This window comes from Cheilinus undulatus, linkage group 17, assembly GCF_018320785.1.
Source record: "Cheilinus undulatus linkage group 17, ASM1832078v1, whole genome shotgun sequence".
NCBI lineage: Eukaryota > Metazoa > Chordata > Actinopteri > Labriformes > Labridae > Cheilinus > Cheilinus undulatus.
Genome location: NC_054881.1, coordinates 41,017,638 through 41,040,879, shown reverse-complemented (window position 1 = coordinate 41,040,879; position 23,242 = coordinate 41,017,638). Strand labels below are relative to the sequence as shown.

The following is a 23,242-nucleotide window of genomic DNA, read 5'->3' as shown; positions in this document are numbered from 1 at the left end:
TTGGGAGTAATTACGCACGGTATGTCCTGTGACCCCTCCCCATCCTGTTTGATAACTCAGTTTCCTCTAAGATACGGCGAAGAAGAAACAAAAAGATTGATTCATGCATCTATATCTGTAATGTTCTGATATTTACACTGGGAAGTAATTATCAAATCAGATCACAGCTTTCTCGTCCATTATTTTAAAGCTAGTAGACACTTCCAGAGAATTCAGCCCAAAATATCAAGTTATTTTACTGTGCCTGTGAAAAATCAGTCATGGTCAATGTAATTTGGATTTTCTGACCTCTTTAATGTCAAAGTGAAAGCACATTTCTACAAAGTAATTCGGAAAAATGAAAAAATGTAATTTGGATTAAGGGACTGCATGAATATTCACCCCCTTCAAGCCAGTATTTAGTAGATGCACCTTTGGCTGCAAACAGGAAATTCTACTTCATATTTCTTTGCAAAACTCCTCAAGCTCTGTCAGGTTGCACAGGTATCAGGTGTAAACAGCCCTTTTAAAGTCCAGTGAACAAATTCTCTCTTGGACTGAGGTCTGGGCTTTGACTCAGAACATTCACCTTGTTGTCTTTAAACCATTGAACCACTGAATAAGATTGTCCCTCTTAGATTTTGTCACATTCATTTTACCCTCTACCTTTACAAGCCTTCCAGGTCCGGCTGCCTAGAAGCATCCCCACAGCATGATGCTGCCACCACTGTGCTTCATGGTGGGGATGGTGTGCTTGGGGTGATGTGCAGTGCAGGGTTTTAATAGTTTTTGGATTCTTTTATAAGGTAGTTTTTACTGCTGATTTGTACGTTTAGTTAAATTTTAAATTTGGAAAAAAATGTTTTTATTAGTTTGAGTGTTAGTTTTAGTTTTTGAAGTAATATAGGCTATTTGACAGGCGCCTGACCCAAAAGGGCTCTTCACTTTTCCTTTTATGTATTCAATTTTGATGTTTGTATAACACTTGAGCCCTAATATTAACCACTGTGTTCATTCTTCTTTAATCAAGTCAGGCCACTTTATTCTCTCCAGGCTTTGGTTCACATGTCAGTCCGTCTGCTGCTGGCAGAAACTAAAACTAAGGAGATTTTGTCTCTCATTCAGTTTTAGTTCATTTTCATGTCCACCAAACATATCAGCATGTCTAATGGCCAGAAAGCTCCATTTTGGTCTCATCAAACCAAAAAACTTTCTTCCTCTTGACCATCAAGCCTTTTGTTGACTTCTAGTCCAGATCGAATCTGAGTTTTTGGCTGGTGAAGAACCTACCCGAGCAACAGTTGTTGTCTGCAGAGTCTCTTCCATCTCAGCTGCTGAAGCTTGGAACTCCTTCAGAGTAGTCATAGGTGTCTTGGTGGTCTCCTTCTTGCACGCTCACTCAGTTTGTGAGGACGGCCTGATCTAAACAGATTTTTGCATGTGCCATACTCCTTCATTTCTTCATGGTGGATTTATCTGAACTCCAGGGGATGTTCAGTGCCTTTGAAATATTTTTTGTTTCCATCCCCTGACTTATACTCTTGATAACCTTTTCTCTGAGTTGCTTTGAGTGTTCTTTTGTCTTCACGGTGCAATAATAGCCAGTAATACTGATTAACTAGTAGGAACTAGACACAGGTGTCTTTACACTACAGTCACTTGAGACACGTTCTAGAATTACTCGCTGGATTGGCTGGACCTCTGTTGAATTAGGTCAGTCTCTTGTACCAGGTTAGTTCAAGAACCTTGAACTTTAAAGGGGTTGAATATTTATGCAGCCTAATACTTTCTCCACTGCTAACAAGAAAAAAATAACTTACATGACTTTTCTTATCTCATATCCTACTTCCTTGTCATCTACTGAAGGACGCGGTATTATTGGGAGCAGTGGGAGCATATGACTGGAACGGAACAGTAGTAATGCAAACTGCTGAGAGAAGTATAGTACCAGGAAATGACAGCTTCTATGACCCAGAGACTGAGGCAGTGAATGACGCACTTGCCGGGTACTTTGGTAAGTTGACTCTTTATATCTTACAGTACCAAAAAAATGTTTTTGATTTAGCTTCTTAAAAGGAATCCTGCATAAACCGAGGACGTGCTGCATCAAATGGATTAAAGAGAACATGTAAACTAGTAATATAAAAACACTGGTACCTTTTTATTGTGGGTTTTCTGGAGGCTTTTAAAGATATGAGCCATCCTTACTTTGCATATTAAATTTTCAAAAATGTAACATATCTAAAATTTTGCACAGCAAATTTTAAGTTATAAACAGATGTTCTATCAAAGCATTAATACATCTGAACATGCAGAAAAGCATCATTTTGATGGTTTTTTCTTAGTATCCCACCGGCTTAATCCTTTATGCAAAAACATACCTATTGGTAAGATGTACAAGATAAGAAAAAATAAAGACAGTTGTATGCATTTGTATTTCAAATTTATCTTAAGCTGCATGGTTTTGTTTTAAATAGAATATATCATCTGTGCCTTCTTAAAGATTTATTGACATTTTACAGCTGTAGAATAAATATTGAGTCTCTTGCATGGAGGAGTAAGCAATGTATTTGTCTGCCTGTGACAGCAGATGCTCTCTGTCTCTTACTCTCCGTCACATAAATAATATGCACAGGCTCTTCTCTCTGTCCCACTGCCTTTTATGGCTCTTAGAGCAACCGCAGCATCTTAATATCAAGTTATTTAATCAACATGTCATAAGAAAGAGCACTGGCAGGTCCAGACGCGCATAACGTAAACTCAGCTGTTGGCACCGTCTCGTACACAAAGGTCCTGCTGCATGGATAGCCTCTGTGTGTTTGACTTTGAATGTATGTAAATAAGCTTTGCAGCGTCTTCCTGCAGAAGTGTTTTATAGTTTCTTTCACACACTGGGACGTAATCAGGAGCATTCAGAGTGTCAGAGTGTGTTTTTTCATGGTTTTCTTCTTTTGTGTGACTGATCATGTTTATGCACTGACTTCTCTGTCTGCAGGCTACGATGTCCAGTCAGCCTCCACCCGCAATGGAGAGCTCTACATCTCAGGCGCACCCCGGTATAACCACACGGGCCGTGTTGTAATCTACAGACTGGATGAGAATGACAGAATCGTTGTCTCTCAGGTCCTGAGAGGAGAACAGGTGAGGCTTTTTGTTCTGTTTCTGAGATGGTTTGAGTTACATCTGCGTGTTTTGCAGGGAAATGGTTCTAAAAAGTCCTGGTCTTGTTCTAAAATTGACTCATTATGTAGTTGAATCTTCTGAGATAAGGCTCATTTCCACCAAAAGTAAACAGAATACTTAGTAGAGCTTTTATTGCTGTTTTTTGAAGAAATTAAATATTCTTTAATCCCAATTTTGTTAGTTTTTCCACCATGGACTGTATAAAACATGGACATAGGTAATGCCACCTATTGGGTGCTGAAGCTTAGTCGTAGCCTCTGACTATCTGCTATAAAGGGCAACATGTGCAAGAAAGGACCTAGTGAGGCCAAAACTATCTGAGCCAGACTGTAATCAACTTTTACTGCTGTGAAAATAGCATTGTGATAAGGGTGTGAATGGGGATTAGGGCTGGGCAATTAATCGAACTACTGCAATTTTCAAATCGAAAAGGGTGCAATATTACTTTGACCAAAAATATGTGTTAAAACACCAGTTTAATTCAATTTTTGTGCAGCAGAGATATGAAAACATTTGTGTCATTTTTTAGAATAGTTTGCAAAAATCCTACATTCCTCATTTTTTAAATTTTTTTTAATTCAAAATAAGAGTGACATAAAAATGATCATCCCCTTTAATGTAACATTTAATATAGAATTTTCAATATAAGTCAAAATAATTGCAAATTGGAAATTTTCTCAGATTTGTTCTGACCCAGTTTAATATATTTAATATTGTTCTAGAATGATTTATTGCTTGTGTTGAAGGAAAAGCATTGGATGAGGAACTTAAAAATAATTGCACGTTAAATCGCAATCGCAATATTGGAAAATATAACCGCAATTAGATTAATACTCTTAAATCATTCAGCCCTAATGGGGATGCCTTATATTTTGCAGCCAGCCTCAAGTGGATGCATGAGAAACTGCACTGGCAGTTTGCTTGTACCCTAACCCTTTTCATGCATACCCTTTTTCCCCAAATGTTCCATGAGTTCCACTTGAGTGGGGACTTTTTCATAGTCTGCCTTCACAGAAAGTTTCTGGAATTTAAAGTGAGGCATACTGAAAAATAAATGAGAAAAAGGCAGAATGTGTGACCATCACTTCTACATCTAATAATGCTTTATGCCACTATCTTACAGCTCCGTGAGAGATCAGTTCAGTATAGTCATCTTTTGAATAACAAACAAAGTCAAGCAGTCCTGTTCTGGCAGGTGAAATGCAATACTGAATGGATAAGAAAAGCTCAGGCTTTTTATAAATCAATCAATCGTTGATCTATATAATTTGACTTTTTAAAAACAACAAAACTGAAAAACCCCTCTAGTGACTATTAATGCCTATAATGTAATAGTATAAAGACAATTGACTAACACTGGTCAGTCAGTATTCCTGGCTACCATTGCACCACGAAGTCAAAAGAACACTCCAAGCAAATGAGGGAAAAATTATTGGATACGCAAAAGTCTAAGGCATTGAACATCCCCCAGAGTTCGGATTAATGCAACATCAAGAAATGTAAGGAATATGTCACGTGTAAATCTGCCTAGATCAGACCGTCCTCACAAACTGAATGAGAGTGCAAGAGGGAGACTAGTGAGAGAGGCCACCAAGACACCTATGACTACTCTGAAGGAGTTCCAAGCTTCAGCAGCTGAGATGGAGAGACTCTGCAGACAACTGTTGGCCGGGTTCTTCACCAGTCAGAGCTTTAAGGGAGAGTAGCAAAGAGAAAGACACTGTTGAAGAAAACTCAGATTCAATCTGGACTAGAGTTCACCAAAAGGCATGTGGGAGACTCCATGGTCCTGGCACACCATTCCCGCTGTGGAGCATGGTAGTGGCAGCATCATGCTGTGGAGATGCTTCTTGTCAGCCAGCATGGTAAAACAAATGCGGTAAAATATGGGAAAATCCTGTAGTATAATCTAACTGAATCGGGGGAACATTTACTTTCCAGCAAGGCAATGCGAAATGTAAAAGCTACACAGAAATGGTTTAAGGACAACAAGGTGGATGTGCTGGAGTGGCCGAGTCAAGGGGCAAATAAAAAGTTCCAGGGATCCAGTTTTGTTGAAATATTGTCAGGAGCAGGTGTGTAAAAATTCAGTCCTCAAAGTACCAACACTCAATTCGCACAATTTTTTGTCCCTTGTTACAGATTGGGTCCTACTTCGGCAGTGTCCTGCAGACTGTTGACGTGGATAGAGACTCCTACACAGATATCCTCTTAGTCGGCGCTCCGATGTTCATGGGCAAAGACAGAGATGAGCAGGGACAAGTCTACGTCTACAAAATCAACCAGGTTTGAAAGATTTAAAATCAAATATTTGCTTAAGACGTCACACAATGTTTACAATCTTTGTGTCTCTGTTTTCTGCGTCCTTCACCAGGCCGGCCGGTTTGAGCACGAGTTCACTTTAAAGCCTGTCAATCAGTCGTGCTGCACCGCCCACTCAGCTACCTGCTCACATAAAAACGAACCGTGCGGCGCTCGCTTTGGCACAGCCATTGCTGCAGTAACGGATCTCAACCTTGACGGGTTTAATGACGTGGCCATCGGGGCGCCTTTTGAGAACGACCACAGGGGGGCTGTTTACATCTACCATGGAGATAAGACATCGCTTAAAGAGAAATATGTGCAGGTAAGTCAAGCTCTCATGCCATTCTATTAGGATCAACAGGATAGGAGTAAAAAAAATTCCCTCACCATCTTTAATGAGCTCTTATTGGTTTTGTCTCTTCAGCGCATACCTGCAGGAGGCGATGGTGAAAAGAAGAAATTCTTTGGCCAGTCCATTCATGGAGTCATGGATCTTAACGGAGACGGCATCATTGACATTTCCATCGGAGGTCTAGGCGGGGCGTCACTGTTCTGGTGAGATGCAGACCCTCCAGCCTCGTAAAAGTTACTCATAAAGGACCCTTTCTGCTTTAACATTACTAGCACCAGTGCCCATATCCTACAGACATCATTCTTCATGTCCGCTTTGCATTGTGTTTCTCTGGTTTAGACAGCTGTTTTAAGTCCCACTGGGCTTGTAGGCCTGAGACCAACAGCTTCCTAATGATCTCTCTGTTAAAAACCTCTGGCTCTGTGCTTCACTGTTGGACCCCGGCCCACAGGCTTCCACCCACAAAGTTTTGAAACATCAGCCCACAGAATGATTTAACTTCCCAGGCAGGCCTTCTCCCACAGTTTCTCCTGGCAGCGGCTCAGCTAAGCTGTGTGAAAACTCCAACTCCCATGTGGCTTAGAGCTGGCTGCATTTAGTAGTAGAGAGCATTTAGGCCAAGTTTTACGCTTCGGATGCATATCTAGTTCTGATCAAAATTGCACAGATTGCATGAATTAGAAGTTTGTTTCTTTTTTCACCAGGTCCAGAGATGTAGCAGAGCTCCATGCCAACATGACCTTTGACCCCTCTAAAATCAACCTGCAGCAGGCGCAGTATCAGTGCGAGTACGGTGGACGTAAATCGGTGTGTGTGAAAACAGATGTGTGTTTCCACTACAGCATCAAATCTGAGCAACAGGACCCCAACGCTGCTGCAGGTGAGCAACTACCCATCCAGAATAAGGGATTTTTTTAAGCCTCCATGCTCTTGCAGAAGCTCTACTTACTAATTTCCTGAAAAGTTGGGACATTGTGTAAAACAGCTAAGGAGAACAGTTTCTTTTGCTTTCAAAGTAGAATGTCCTTTTCTTTTGGGATATAGTTTTTGATAGAATAGGTTTGCTCTTTTTATACCCAGTGGTTTTTCAATTAGGGGTTACCCTCGAGTCATAGGATAATCATTCATTCAGTTGTGGAGGACTGGAGCCCCTAATGCTGAAAAACGTTAAAACATTGAAGGTAGCCAATCAGTACTTAAAATAAACTTTAAAGCAGTGTTACACAACCCTGCTCAACCCAAGAGCCAAATTGTTGAAAAATACCTTTGCAAGAGCCACAATCTAAGTGGTGAAAAGTGGCAAAAACAGCTTGAAGTAGCAATAAGTCAAAGGTGGCAAAAATGGTCCAAAAAGTGGCAAAAACATGGCAAAAAAATGAGAGAAAATTGACTCAAATGGGCAAAAAGCAGGCAAGGGTGGCAAAATAGGGCAAAAAAAATTGGAAACAAGTTGTATTTAATGGTAAAAGGCAGCTTAAGTGGGCAAAAAATGGTGAAAAAAATGGTGAATAGGGCATAAATAGTCCAAAAGTGGTAAAAACGTGGCAAAAAAAGAGAGAAAAGTGACTCAAATGGGCAAAAAGCAGTCAGGAGTAGCAAAATAGGGCAAAACAATAGCAAACAAGTGGTATCTAATGGCAAAAGGTAGCTTAAATGGGCAAAAAAATAGTGAAAAGCGGCAAAAATTGGATAAAAGAGGCTATAAGAAGTTAAAAGCTAAAAGAGGAAACAAGTGGTATTTAACAGCGAAAGGCAGCTTGAATGGTTGAAAAGTGGCCAAAAAAATGAGAGAAAAATGACTCAAATGGGCAAAAAACAGTCAAGAGTGGCAAAATAGGGCAAAAAAATAGGGAAACAAGTGGTATTTAATGGCAAAAAGCAGCTTAAATGGGCAAGAAATGGTAAAAGGGGCAAAAATTGGAAAAAAGTGGCAAAATGGTCCAAAGATTAGGGAAATATGGGTACTTAATGGCAAAAGGGAGCTTAAATGGGTGAAAAGTGGTAAAAAAAAAAAAAAGTTGTGAAAAGGGGCAAAAACTGGATAAAAGAGTTTATAAGAAGTTGCAAAAATGGGCAAAAAAGAAGAAACAATTGGTATTTAATGGCAAAACGTTTAAATTGGCAAAAAAGTGGTAAAAAAAATGGTGAAAAGGAGAAAAAATGGGATAAAAGTGGCAAAAATGGGCATAAAAGAGGAAAAATGGGTACTTAGTGGCAAAAGGCAGCTAAAATGGGCAAAAAGTGGTGAAGAAATGGTGAGAAGGGGCAAAAATTGACTAAAAGGGGCTATAAGAAGTTGCAAAAATGGGCAAAAATGAGGAAACACTTGTATTTAATGGCAAAAGGTAGCTTAAATGAGCAAAAAGTAGTGAAAAAATGGTGAAAAGGGGCTAAAATTGGATAAAAGAGGCTGTAAGTAGTTGCAAAATGGGCAAAAATGAGGAAACAAGTGATATTTAATGGCTAAAGGCAGCTTAAATGGGCCAAAAGTGGCAAAAAAGTGTGAAAAGGTGCAAAAATGGGGAAAAAGTATCAAAAAGAAGTTGCAAAAATGGGGACAAAAGTAGAGAAAAAAGTGGTATTTAATGGCAAAGATAGATGCGTGAAAAGTGGCATAAGATGGTGAAAATGGGTAAAATGGGATAAATGGGACAATTAAGTTTGACAATTAAAGCCCTCTGTATTGGTCTGGGAAACAAACTGATTAACTTGATTAATTTCTGAGGTCAAAATTTTTCTTTTTTAAGGTTTTATGGGAGAATAATATTTCAAATTAAGACATAAAAGAGCCACAAATAATCACAAAAGGGCCACATGTTGCTCCAGAGCCACACGTTGAGTATCAATGCTTTAAAGTAAATTATTTTTACTTTTACTTCAGTAGATTTAGAGACCAATAATTGTACAGTAATTTTACTTAAGTACGTGTTTGCCAAAGTAACTGTACTTTTATGAAATCAAAAATGTGGGAAATGTTGTGGCGTTTTTTTTTCTGCTTTGCAGGTAAAAGTTTTTCGTGTTAAGGTCTTAAGGTTAAGGTTAAGGTTAAGGTTAAGGTCGCCATAATGCAGACATGATGAGTGAGAAAAAGGAAAGAACACACCAGACTGTCTATCTTTCTCGTCCTGCAGAGATCCGCTACAATCTGACCCTGGATGCTCTGCGTGCCAAAGCCAGGGCTTCATTTATCAACACGGACGATAAAAGTGATCGCCGGCTCACGAAGACATTCACCATCAAAGACAGAGAGAAAAAATGTGTGCAAGAAGTCTTCATGATGTCGGCAAGTACTCTGATGTTTATGACGTACACATGGAGTTAGTTATAGTTTCATATCTGCAAGAATTCAACCAAAATCTCTGTTTTTCAACTCCAAATTCACACGGCGCTGCAGTCAGATCAGCTGGAAATCTGTGACTTCATTCATCCAAGTTATTTTCAGGACTTGTCAAGGATGTAAACGTGTTTGGAGCCAGAATGGAGACAGGACAAAGCTGTAGGAGTGTTGTGTAGAGCAGGAAGTCATCGATTCTAACATGAAACAGACCCGTCCTGATCAAAGCATGCCGAGCTCAGCTCTCTGCTGCTCACTGTGATAAATTATCTGCACACACTCTGAGAGAAGCAGGGAAAACAAAGAAGAGAGTGAGAATGGATTATGTGTTGGGAGAATGTGACAAAAATGACGTTTAGGTTTAGTTTAAGGACAAGGGATATGTCTGCAAGGGGCTGAACAAGCAAATAACAAATTTAACACATTTGCTCATTACTGCTACAATCACAAGACGTTCCTCCAGTGATTTGCCACTTAAAGGCATGTGTACCAACGCTCCTTTTCCAGCCATTCGCTGCAGCAATGGATTTTTCTGATTATCTGCCCGTTAGTGAGAGCTGGAGGAGAACTAATCAGTGAAAACAGCTGCTGTTGCCCTGCATGAATACCTGCTCTGTTCTAAAGCACCAGTTTGGGCAGAAACTTCCCACAAAAGTCCAGAACAGAGGTTGTAAAAGGGCAAAGAGTTTTGTATCAGACACAGAAAACCACTCATACTATGGTACCTGATTGAAAGATGGGTCAAATATGAGCAAACCTGAAGAGCAGCTGGGAGAACTGAAAGCAGATGTTTCACAACTTGATCCAAGTGAGTGCTGAAACAATGTCTCTGGCTGTAATGCACTGAAGATGCAGCATGTGTTCCTCATGTAGAGATTGTTTTTTCCCAGGCTTAATCAACATTTGGCTCAAGAAACACTCATGTATGCCTTTCCACATGTATAGTTAACTCTGCTGCTGTGTCAGCTGTTTTTTTTTAAATGTTTCCATCTCTCAAAAGCCCTGCAAACCCACACAGGTTTTTGAAATTATTGTTGATGTGATTGCTCCAGTCATGCAAGCAGTTTGACTCCAGAGATTACACTGCCCGTCAGCTGTTTCACTAGTTTACTGCATAGTTTTATTTCAGCTGTGTCCCAATTCAGGAGCTGCATCCTTTGTAAAGTGCATATGTCCCATTTTGAATGCTTGTCGGAATTCAGCTGACAGATGCAGCTTCTTGTCCCCTGTCAATAAAGGATCCATCTGATGTTTCCTTTATAGTACTTCAAAATAAGTGACTGCATAAGATTTCATCTCCTTGAAAGTGATTCGACAGAGGTGCAGTGAATGCGACTAAAGTGATTGTAGTATAAAGACACCTGTGTCTGGAAGGTCCAGTTACTGGTTAATCAGTTTTCCTGGCTACCATTACACCACGAAGTCAAAAGAACACTCCAAGCAACTCAGAGAAAAGGTTATTGAAAAGAACAAGACAGGGGGATGGATACAAAAAAATCAAATCCCCCACAGTTCAGTTAAGATGATGGCATGTGGACAACACTGCACATCCCCACAAACCCACCCTCCCCACTGTATAGCACGGAGGTGGCAGCATCATGCTGTGGGGATGCTTCCTGGCGCCCAAACTAAGCCAAATTATATTGACCGTGATTAATATATAATATCAGTTAAAGGGTAAAACATCCAAGGGGGGGAAAACCTTTTATTGGCACTGTATTTATACTGCTGTGTCATTACACAGGGGCCACAGGCTGCCTGTTTAGAGGGCCACAGCATCTGCACATGGGAGCAGCCTGACCAGTACACCATCTGTGCCCCAGAAGTTTTATTTTCAGTAAAATCCCTCATCCTGTTTTCTTTTAACAGTTGTTTTTATCACTCAGTGAGAACATTTGCTGTGGAAATTGTGAAAAATGCTGTTTTTGTTGTTTTCTAATCAGACCCATACCCCATGACAGTAGTTTAGATATGAAAAATAGCTACATAAAAATTATAAATCTGTTCACAGAAAGTTTTATTGAATTTTGGAGCTCTTATAATGGGATTTGTATTGAATTTAGTCTGTTTCATAAGCAAAAATAATAATTCTTCTGACGTTTATATGGGCCAAATCAATGGTTGGGGCCCCTATGATGTGGGAAAGTCATTTGGGGGTAGGACATCAAGAACACCACTTAGGACTTAGGGCGCATTCACACCAGAGCTGTTTGGTCTGCTTTAAAGAACTCTGGTCCGTTTTCCTGGATAGTCCGGTTTGTCTGGAGTGGTGTGAAAACTCACACGAACTCTGGTGTGGACCAAACAAGCGGACTCTGGTCCACTTGAAAACAGGGGGTCTCTGTCCACTTCCAACCGAACCCTGGTGTGGTTTGTTTGAGGTGTGAAAGCAAAGTGGGGCAACTTGTGAACAAAAGACAGGAAGTGGCATAAAGCATAATGATATACGGATTTATATGTGATTTAATACACTCAAATACATGTCGGTACCTCGCTTGGCGTCTGTGTAGCCATAGCAAAGAGTCGTAGTCCGTGCTTATTTATGCGTCTCGTGTAAAGAACGACATGTTGGACAGCTCACGTCTGGCTGGCTGCTCCTTATGCCCCAATGCAAGAGCAGAAACCCCAAGACAGTGTAATTCTGTGTTTTTTATTCATTGTTTATGTGGAAAAAAGACCAGTGGAAGGAGCTGGATTTCCCCGCTTCTTCTTCTTCTACACCGGCTTTTCTTCTTGGTCGCCATTTGTTTGTTACAACAGCGCCCCTAGCAGGCAGAGGTTGTAGGTGTTCAGATGGTTTGGTTTGTTTGACTAAGAGAGCAGTGTGAATGCGAACCAATGTTGCCATTTCTGTTCCAAAACGGACCGAGTCCCCCGGACTATCAGGTGTGATGGGTCTTGGTCCGATCCTTACACTTTACAGAAAAGTGTTTTTTTTCCACAGGATAACTGATTAGCCTAAGAAGAAGGCAATCGAAAGAGTCCAGCCGCACCACTTTAACAGCTTTTCACCCTGATTTAGTCTTGACCGTGCTTTTAATGGAGATGATTATTTACTATTAAGGAAATAAACTCTGTTGGGTCTGCATCATTTGCAGATGAGCAGAGCTGACTTGTTTGTGTGAAGAGCTGTCAGAGAGTCAATAAACCAGCTTTAACTACTGAGCTGGACCACATGATCCAGATCAGATCCAGAACAAGCTAAACCATACTGACCCAATCCGGACAACTTGGTGGAAAGGGACCGTACATAAGCGTTGTCTGCTTCTGCTTGTCCAGGTTTCAGATGGAGGATTTTAATCCATGTCTTCCACCGTTGCTCTGGGAGATTCTTAGACTCTTTTTGCCTCTGTGTGTCACTACTTTTAGGACTTGAAAGTAGTTCCTGATCTGAACAGTTGGGATAGCTGTAAACACTCCACCCTTTGGCTTTAATAGCGCCTCTCTGTGCAGAAATCTTTGCGACAACATGTGAAAACATCCTGTCGTATCAATATTAAGATCAGTGGATGTTTTACTGCAACTTAAACTAAACTTTAGAGTCATTTTACTAAATCTGTGTTTCTTTTTGCTGCATGACAGATGGGGGTACTTTCAGCAGTTCCTGATATCTCAAACTTGGCTGTTCCCACCGTATGAATGATAAGACTAGCAATAATGCTATCAAGCCCAGTCTCTAGAGGCCCACATGTTATGAACAGAGGGTTTATCAGCCAATTAGGTAGAAGTTCACTTCTCACTGAGCAGTTTTCAGTTGGATAGACATTCAAAATCAGTCCAAAGGGAAAAGTTTTTCACCCACTATTCAAAGGTGTTCTTCTTTTTTTAGACAAGATTTCTTTGGAAAATCTGTTTCTGCTGTAGGATTACTCACACATTCACACACATTCACACACAGTGATTCTCCTGATTGAATCTTTTTTAGCAACTAAAATGATTGTGTGAGTGGGCTGAGCCTCACAGTCACCAATGAGAAACACGCGAGGTTTCTCAGAACTCTGGCTTTTCTGTCAAATTTCAATCCAGTCAGGAATCAATTTTTGCAACAGCTTTATCTGCATGTTCACAGTCTTATTTTCTTTTCCCCTTTGGAGGATGTTTATAACTAAGCATCTTCCTTTTACCTTCACACAGCACATAAAGCACCATATACAGTGCATTCAGGAAGTATCGGCTTTCATTGGGAGTTTTTTGCATACTCCAAGCCCGGGAGTACTTTTGTCATGTGTTATGTGTTAAGTGAAGTCATGTTGATTAGGTCAGCGTTAGTTGCTGCCTCCCTACATAACACCAAAATTAGCATAAATCCTTATTCTAATAGGGAGGACTTACAGAATATTCCTTCTTTTTGCTCTTTAGTAGATAAAGGGTGACAGCAGAGTTCTGAAAATCAGACCAAAGCAGCACCTCATTAGCAAACAGCAGTAGCGTGTTACACTGCTACATTACAATCACATGTAAAGTAGAACAGTAACGTGTTTCTTTGTACATGAAGTAGTAAAAAGTGATCTTTCCCTTTTGGACGTATAGCTTCAGACCCCTCTTAATCTAAGCCCCCTCTTGCAGACCACTACTGTGAGACGCTGCCTCTGTCAGAGCAGAAAGGATGTAAGTTGTCGTTACAGCGTTTTAGATTTTTTTTTCCAAATTTAACTTTAACATAAACAAAGTCTGGCAGCTACATTTATAAAATAACCAAACTTACAGATGGAGCAACATTTCATTAACAAAACAGAAAAAAGTTCCTATACCTAAGCTGGGTTATGTAATGACCCGTTTTAGAAGTAGTAATGCAAACACTGGCTCAATTTAGTTTGGTAAGCTTAAGCTAACACTGGCATAGCTATGTAGTTAGTATTACTACATAAGTCAATGTAGCTACATTAGCTAAGGTGAGCCACCATTTGCATAACTACTTAGAACTAAAACAGTTCTAATTTTAGCAAACAGCATAATCTAACTTAGTAAATGTAGTTTTTTTTACTTTAGCTTTAGCTACATTAGTAATGGAGCTACAATAACTATGTACCTCATGTAGCAACATAGCTTTGTTTACTTAGCTTTAGCTACATTAGTTATAGAGCTGCAATACCTACTTACCTCATGTAGTTAAGATAGCTTTGTTTACTTTAGCTTCAGCTACATTAGTAATGTAGCTACAATAACTATGTACCTCATGTAGCAACATAGCTTTGTTTACTTTAGCTTTAGCTAAATTAGTTATAGAGCTGCAATACCTACTTACCTCATGTAGTTAACATAGCTTTGTTTACTTAAACTTTAGCTACATCAGTTATGTAGCTACAATACCTATGTTCCTAATGTAGTCAACATAGCTTTGTTTACTTTAGCTTTAGCTACATAAGTTATATAGCTACAATACCTCATGTAGCTTATGTAGTCAACATAGCTTTGTTTACTTTAGCTTTACTTACATAAGTTATGTAGCTAAAAAATCTACGCACCTAATGTAGTCATCATAGCTTTGTTTACATTAGCTTTAGCTACATAAGTTATATAGCTAAAATACCTACATAACTCATGTAGTCAACATAGCTTTGTTTACGTTAGCTTTAGCTACATAAGTTATATAGCTACAATACCTACGTAGCTCATGTTTAGCTAATGTTAGCTACAATGTCAACTAGGGATGCACAATATTATCAGTATAATATTGGTATCGGTAGATATCAAAATTTCTGCTGATATTTATATCTGATATTTTGCTTGTGTATTTCAGTTTACATCTGCTGTAAATTTTGTCCAAATATACAAATAACTTCGTGGCGTTTTAGTCTGAACCAACAGACCTTTGTCAATTGAGGTCTTTTTCTTTATTCATCCTCATTCTTTAAACTTTAAAGTGCTTTTAAGGACTAAAGTGTGTTTCTTTGGTCATCCTCAAACCTTAAAATGTGCCCAAAAGGACTGAAATTTCTTGTCCGAAAAGCATATTTAAATATCGATATCGATATTGGCTAAAATGAATCTGTAAATATCAGCATATTGGATATAGGCAAAAATCCAATATAGCCAACATATTTTGGTTTAGCCTCAGCTACATTTTCTTAGTTAGAATGTTTTCCATGGATGACAGGCTTTTTTCCTGTAAGTTCACTGTTTTCTTGGCTCTATTAAACATTCTGTAATCAGGTTTTGAAGGTCAGGGTTTTGACTTTAATTTTCAGTAGCCCACCCTTAGTCTAACCCTAACCAGAGGTTTAACCTGATTTTATTTTGAAAGTTTTAGCATATATTTCCATTCTGACAGAGGCAGCGTCTGTAAGAACGATTGCTGAGATCTTCAGCCAAACTGTCTTGAAAAGAATAGAGATCCTGTGAAATGTATGCAATATCTAGGAACGGAAACCCTCTTGTGAAACACTGAGGACAGCTGAGCAAGCATGGAACAGAGCAATAGCCAATCAGGAAGCAAGCTGAGTGAAGGAGGAAGCACAACAAACACAGCCATGGCAATGATAGTAAATGTGAGGCATAAAGTTAAATGAACAACAGACATGGAGGAGCGACTTGTTGATTTCTGGCAGCAGGATAAGTGTTAATAAAATGTGTTCTGTCAAACATAAAATAAGGCAAGAAGTCAGAGTTTCACACCACACGTGATGAGTACTAAACACTTAGGTCTGTCGTTATATGTCACCATGTGGGAAGTCTCTCATATTTTGGAAATCCATTAATCTTCTAGTGGGTGCAATCCTTAACTTTCTTTCTTCTCCATATCCTCGACAGGCTCGGCCAGACTTCCGTGACCCCCTCATGGTGTCTTTGGACTTTGGACTTGCCAATGAAGACCAAGGCCCTGTCCTAGATGAAAGCCTTCCAAGATCAATCAGTAAAACAGTAAGTAGACTCTTTCATACACATGTAACAGCCTCTTTTAGCACTTAACTGCCAAAAACACATCTTCAGACAGGAAGGATTTGAGGTGGGTTGTTGTTTCCTGGCTCCAAGTGCTCTTCTGTTCCAGCACATTCAAATCTGCAACAGCTGACTGCCATCCTTCAGGGTTTCCTAAGACTGCATTAGAGTTTCAACACCAACCCTCGGGACAGTATTCCCACACCCCCTCATGCATAGTTGCTCTAACAAGAGGCTGTCCAGATAATTGTTTCAATGAGTGATGTGTCCCGATAAAGAGGTGAAATACTACATGAGAACTCGGCTTTAAGGCGGAACACAAAGAATGCACTAGAAGAACAAACACCAGCGCCGCATCCTCGAACTCCTAGACCGTATGTGATGTGTTTATGAGCCTGGACACAGGCGTGAGGAAGCGCTGTGACGACCTCTCCTGTTTTTGTTATTGAAAGGAAAAGACGCACACACTCAAAGACACACAGAAAGAGGAAGCCTTCAAACGGAAGCTGCCGTTTTTCTTCTGACATTGTGCTGCACATGATATTCTGGTCTCCTTTTTGGGAGAGTTTACAGACACTGTTGATCCAAACGGTCCGGTGGGAGAGCCTCGAGAATGGGAACAAATATGACTGTGACCCTTAAACACTGGAGGGGGGAAAGGGAAAGGAAATTAAGGTCGTCTGAACGCACCCTTTAGAAGTGGAAGTGGTAACAAACAAATAAACAGCAGCAGTGTATTTAGATTCTCATCGCTCTGATTATTTTTGTAGAGGAAGCTCTAATAGTTAAAACGTGAAATAGTTTTAATGCATACCAGAGCATTCCTCTTAGAACAACAACTTCTAGAATAATATTATTTCTGGTAGCCTCTGCACATGGGTTACCTACTCTACCAGCTGTGCTAAACCAGCACCCCTCCAAATGACTTTATCTTAAATATTCTTTATAATCGGTTCGTACACACATTAAAAGAAGCGTTCTTTCTTCGAAAATTCAGGTGAGGTCAAAACCAGCTAACTCATTCTTGGTCCTGAGGAGAATTTCAAGTCTTTTATGTTGAAATGATCTATTTCTGTCTTGCAGATTGCTTTAGTGGACTGTGGCAGCGATCAGAGGTGCATTGCTGACCTTGCCCTCAAAGCTGAGCCGAATGTGAAAAGGTAAGAGCAAATGGCAGATTTGCTTAAATTTCTAACACAATATGTTTTTGGGTACAAAGGAATTGGACTGTGATTTAGTTTTAACATTTTGCTTCTATTAAACCACCACAGTGGATTTGTAATGAAACAGTAAGGCAATCACATAGCGCACAAAAACATGACTTTTCAGCACTTAGCAATTACTGCAGTTTTGTACAGAGAACCGCAGGAGCTCAAAATTGTTTGAACAATGAACTGACAAGAGGTTTCACGGCCTGGTGGGACCTGTTCCCTCCTTAATTCAAGATAAATGAATCAGATTTAAGTTTTAAAGGCGATTTCCAATGTTGTGACTCAGTGTTCCTGGCTACCATTACACCATGAAGACAAAGAACACTCAAAGCAACTCAGAGAAAAGTTACTGAAAAGTACAAGTCAGAGGTTGGATAAAAAAAAAAAAGTCCAGGTTACTGAACATCCTCCAGAGTTCAGTTAAATCTATAATCAAGAAATGAGAGGAATATGTCACATGTGTAGATCTGCCTGGATCAGACCGTCCTCAAACTGAGTGAGCGTGCAAGAAGGAAACTAGTGAGAGAGCCCACCAAGACACCTATGACTACTCTGAAGGAGATCAAGCTTCAGCAGCTGAGATGGGAGAGACTCTGCACTCTTCACCAGTCAAAGCTTTGTTGGAGAAGGGCAAAGAGAAAGCCACTGTTGAAGCAAACTCAGATTCAATCTTGACTGGAGTTCACCAAAAGACGTTTGGGAGACTCCATGGTCAAGTGGGAGAAAGTTCTTTGCTCTGATGAGACCAAAGAGCTTTTCGGACATTAAAGGAGAGGCAGAAACCAAACACAACACATCACCACAAACACGCTATGGCAGCATCATGCTGTGGGGATGCCTCGAGGCAGAGGGTAAAATGAATGATGTAGGGAAATCCTGGAGCGCAGTCTTACTCAGTCTGTGAGAGAACTACAGCTTAGAAGAAGACTTATTTTCTAGCAAAACAATGACCTTAAGCATACAGCGAAAGCTACACAGAAATAAAGACAACAAGGTGACTGTTCTGAAGTGGCCGAGTCAAAGCCAGATGTCAGTCCAATCCAACATCCAATGAGGTGTAACTTTAGTTTTCCCAAATACTTCTGAGCTCCTGAAAATTGAGATTCTCATAATAAAATTGCTCTATTTTCTGAATGGTTAAGCCATATGTTTGTTTGAAACCCCTTATATTAAAGCTGAAAGTCTACATTTCAGTCACATTATGGTTGTTTTCTTTCAGATTCACTCTGGTGATGAAAAGATAAAATATGGTAAAAAAAAAAAAAATGTCACTTTTCAAATACAGACCTAACTATACATGCAAATACAAAAATTTGAAGAACTATTGTGCATTATTTCTAAGTCAAATGTAGGCATACAGGTTTATGGATATGAAACAGCTGAAGATGTTTGTGCACGGCTGCACTGAGCAGCCAACTCTCTCTGTGCATGACTGCCCCCTTGTGGGGAAAATCATACTTCAAAACCAAGCATGCTGATACTTGTCATTGTACTTCCACAGGATGATGATTACATCAATCAATGATCGCCTGGAGGTGAACGTCAACATTAGGAACAGCAAAGACAATGCTTACAACACTAAAGTTATCCTCAGCTTTACATCAAACATTAACTATAACAAAGCGGAGGTGAGATTAGTAGCGCTCCTTTACCTTTGTTTTTTTCATACTGAATACAGATGGAGATGATGTGTAACCATATTTATATATGCTGTTTATTCAGCCGGAGAATTTGTGCTCTCTCAATGACTCAAAAGTGGAGTGTAATGTCGGATACCCTTTCTTAGGAAGCAACAAGGAGGTCAGTCTAAGCATGTGCTGCCTAAACCATATCAGTTTAAATTCACTGCTGCTGATTAAAGACATGATTTAACCCTTCATTTACAGGAAAATTTCAAAGTGAAATTTCAGATGAATCCCGAACACGTCCAGTCAATAATTCAGATCAACGTGACAGCTACGAGGTAAGAGAACTGGCAACATAGCTCAGTTTTTTTTTTCCAGGTAAAATGTGTTTGCTTTGTTTTCTCAACCTGTTTGTTTACCACAGTGACAGTGAGGAGCTGGATTCCACTCTGCATGACAACTTTGTGCAGATCTCCATCCCTGTGAAGTATCAGGCTGGACTCATTTTCTCAGTGTGAGTGTATTAGTCCAGTTTTTTGCCACATTTGCCATGGATGTCATGGATGCAATATGGGAATTTTACTTTTTATAGGAGGAAATGCAAGCCAACAGACAAAATATTTAGCATATTAAATAGAAGCAACAACGTTCTGGCGATTTTAATCCTTTTTTCTCACATACAACTGAATATGCATAGTTGTCATCGATCAAAACTGACTTATTGACATCATTTGAGATAATTTATCAGACTTCTTGCTTTTTTCCTGAAGACATAAAAATCTTTTTTTTTTTTTTTTTTTAAGATTTGTTTTGGGCATTTTTGTGCCTTTATTTTTAGAGGAGGGCAGTGGATAGAGTCGGAAACAGGGATGAGAGCGGGGGAGCGACATGCGGTAAAAGGCCTCAGGCCGGATTCAAACTCGTCCATATACATGGAGCGCTCCTTAAACCACTAAGCCTCCTGCATCTTCTTGTACTTTGGTCAAGGCTGTTTTGAAAGGAGTGACCCAAAAGACTCTGACTAATGCAGGGATGGGATTAGGGAAGGAGGTCAAAGCCTGGTTCTGCATTTTTCAAAACCTTAAAACCAATAAGGATACTGCTGCAGTTGAGTCTTGTGGGTTCTGACTATTTTATCATATTACTGGTGCAAGAAAACATACATATGGCATGTGTTGCATCTGCTACAGTTATTCAGAAAGTATTAGGACCCCCTTCACTTTTGGTGGCAGCATCATGCTGTGGGGATGCTTCTCGGTAGCCTGCCCTGGAAGGCTTGTAAAGATAGAGGGTGAAATGAATGTGCTTTTGTGTCCCAACTTTTATGGAATGATGTGTCTTCCTTCGGACGAGGCATAGGGCTGACCATATCAAGAATTAGAGGATGGAATATCAGATTTAAAGGATGCCACCTCTGGCTACCTGCCTCTGATTAGTACCTTTTGTTTCATTGTTTCTAAATATTAAGTACAGTTGATTATTATGTGTTTGCAGAAAAGTTCTGCCTCTCACTCTCAACTAAAAAGCAACAAAAAATGAGACCCAGGCAAAAAATGTTGCTATGAAAGTGAAAGAACAGCAAGCTGACACCAGGTCAGCCTCTGGTGAGGCTCTAAAAACACAGAGAAACAGGAAAGGGGCAGCGGTTTCTGAGGTCAAAGATGTCAAACACAAGCTAGGCCCTCATCTCTGAACAGGCTGTGAAATAAATACAATGCTTGCTCCTCTTGTGGCACCAGAGATGGCCAGTCAGCTTTTAATGGGGGCTCTGGCAGCCCTTTGAACATGCCCTTAATAGTGCCAAGACCTTTTCTTTCCCAGTTTTTATTGTTGACTGTATTTGAATCTGACAATGCGGGTTAAATTTTTTTTTTTATTTTAATCATGTATGTTCTAGGCGGCCTATGGAAGAACACATTGTAGTCAAAGAAGGGGAACAGTATCCCGCTAAAATCAATGAAACCTGGATGATCGGAGAGGAAGTCAACATCAGCTACACGGTAAGATCTCCTGACAGAAATCAGACTTAGTGAATCTAAATGCTGTATGCTATATTTATATGTTTAACTCTCCATCTCACCTATCTTCAGGTGGAGAAGTCAGGTGATGTGGGGACTCCGCCCCTTCAGCTGACAGTGACATTTCCTCATCTGTCTCCTCATCAAAACCCCTTACTGTATCTGACAAATGTCAACCCCAGTCCAAAGGTACAGTCTACAGGTGCTTCTTAAACAATTAGAATGTCTTGAAAAAGTTCATGGGGAAGACTGCTGACTTGCTAAATGTCCATAAGGACAGTCATTGACGCCTTCCACAAGGAGGGTAAGCCACAGAAGGTCGCTGCTGAAAGGTCAGGCTGTTCTCAGAGGCAGTATCAAAGCAGATGCACAGAAAGTTGACCGAAGGGATAAAGTGTGGTAAGAAACGTAGATTCAGGAACTTGGCGGAGCTGACGCTGTTAGAGATTTTAAAGCCAAAACTACCAGAAACTGGTTTCCTGACCAGCCAACTGGTCTGCTATCAGACCAACCTGGGCTTCATAACACCCCGGCAGTGCCACGGTCTGTTCGCCTTCATGCCACCTCACAGATGCAGTAATTCATGTAAAAGGAGCTCCAACCAATTACTGAGGTTGTAAATGAGCATAACTTACAGAAGATTAAAGTTTCTGTATTATAAATCCCTTTTTGGACTGATGTGTGATATTCTAACATTTTTTAATGGATTTCTTGAGCAGTAAGCCGTAATCATCAAGACTCAAACAAAAAAAGTCTTGAAATATTTCACTTCATCTGAGATGAGACTAGAATAAATTGAAGTGCCATTTCTTGAAGAAATCACAGGGGAAAAAGACTTTTTCATGATATTCTACTTGTATGAGATGTACCTGTGCACTCTCACATACTCCGCTGTGGTCATTCATTTTTATCAGAACAGACAGACCAAACCTGTCTCTTCTCCTTTCCAGGTGAAATGTGATGCAGATCACTGGATCAACCCTCAGAAGATTCCTCCAGCCACTCCAACGCTACAGCCAAAGAAAGAGACGCTCGGTGTTTATATACTGGTAAGAGATGAGTCCATGCATGATACCAGGTGTAATCAAGAGCAGTGGTTTTCAAAGTGTGAGGCGGGCCTCCCCTGGGGGGCGCCACAGAGCTTCAGGGGAGGCACGGAACCATAAACCAGAAAAAAGGTGATTTGCTTTGCGAACCTCTGCTGTGCATGGAGCAAAATGGATAGACTTATAGTTACTATAGGGACCATGCTATAGAGCAGTGTTACTCAACCAAAGAGCCAAGTTATTGAAAAATACCTTTGCAAGAGCCACAATCTAAGAGGTGAAAAGTGGCAAAAACAGCTTGAAGTAGCAATAAAAATAGGTTAAAGGTGGGAAAATGGTCAAAAAGCAGCAAAAAATGGGAGAAAATGGGGAGAAAAAGTGGAAAAAGTCAGAAAGTAGCAGAAATGGGTGAGAAGTGACAAAAAAGTGAGTGCAAAGAGACTTAAATGGGTAAAAAGCAGTCAAGAGTGGCAAAAATGGTCAAAAAAAGAGGAAACAAGTGGTATGTAATGGCAAAGGGTAGTTTAAATGGACAAAAAGTGGCAAAAAATGGTTAAAAAAAGGGCAAAAAAATGTTTAAAAAAAGGCCAAAAAAATGGGATAAAAGTGGCAAAAATTGTGAAAAGGTGGCAAAAAAATTGTGAACAAGGGTAAAAGTTGGGGAAAAAGGAAAAACGTGGTATTAAATGGCAATGGGCAGCTTGAATGGATGAAAAGTGGCAAAAATTGATTTTAAAAAAAGGGGCAAAAATGGGATAAAAGTGACAAAAAGACGTAACAAAAATGAGCAAAAAAATTGGGGGAAAAAGGGATATTTAATGATGAAAGGTAATTAAATGGGCAAAAAGGTGAAAAGGGGCAAAGATGGGGTAAAAGTGGAAAAAATGGGGGAAAAGAGGCAAAAAGAAGTTGTAAAATGGCCAAAACAAATATGAAGAAGGGGTATTTAATGGCATTATAACTGAATAAGAGGGAAAGGCAGATGTTTAAGGACATTTGCAAACCAAAATACCCAAAATAAGTTCATGTTAAAAATGTTCAAAGATTAGACATAAACGTTTGAAATGTTGTTGTTGAATTTTTTTCACTTTGAATCTTTTTGGTTGGTGAAAGTCCACCGAATGAATAATTTCTTCTTAGGGGAGGCTCACTCTTCACACTTTGAAAACCCCTGATCTAGAGGTAACTCTCAGCTGGAGTCAAATAATGATGCAACAACCTGTTTTCAGTCATTTCATTTCAGAACAAAATACCCATGATCATGGTTGCAAAGTGAGCATTATTTGATTAGAGTTACATTTATTCTAAAAC

The 23,242-nt window shown here is 39.8% G+C and overlaps 1 protein-coding gene across 1 annotated transcript in view; it reads left to right on the top strand.

Moving 5' to 3' along the window:
• itga1 (integrin, alpha 1) overlaps positions 1-23,242 on the top strand; it is a 92,984-nt gene that overhangs the window by 63,345 nt on the left and 6,397 nt on the right. The window contains exons 11-26 of the mRNA XM_041810745.1: positions 1,846-1,993; positions 2,975-3,120; positions 5,305-5,448; positions 5,537-5,788; positions 5,891-6,021; positions 6,523-6,698; positions 8,950-9,101; positions 15,903-16,013; positions 17,115-17,191; positions 18,744-18,870; positions 18,965-19,042; positions 19,129-19,205; positions 19,292-19,381; positions 20,765-20,867; positions 20,958-21,074; positions 21,836-21,934. Of these exons, the coding sequence (XP_041666679.1) occupies positions 1,846-1,993; positions 2,975-3,120; positions 5,305-5,448; positions 5,537-5,788; positions 5,891-6,021; positions 6,523-6,698; positions 8,950-9,101; positions 15,903-16,013; positions 17,115-17,191; positions 18,744-18,870; positions 18,965-19,042; positions 19,129-19,205; positions 19,292-19,381; positions 20,765-20,867; positions 20,958-21,074; positions 21,836-21,934 (2,028 nt within the window). The remainder of the gene's footprint in view (positions 1-1,845; positions 1,994-2,974; positions 3,121-5,304; positions 5,449-5,536; positions 5,789-5,890; positions 6,022-6,522; positions 6,699-8,949; positions 9,102-15,902; positions 16,014-17,114; positions 17,192-18,743; positions 18,871-18,964; positions 19,043-19,128; positions 19,206-19,291; positions 19,382-20,764; positions 20,868-20,957; positions 21,075-21,835; positions 21,935-23,242) is intronic.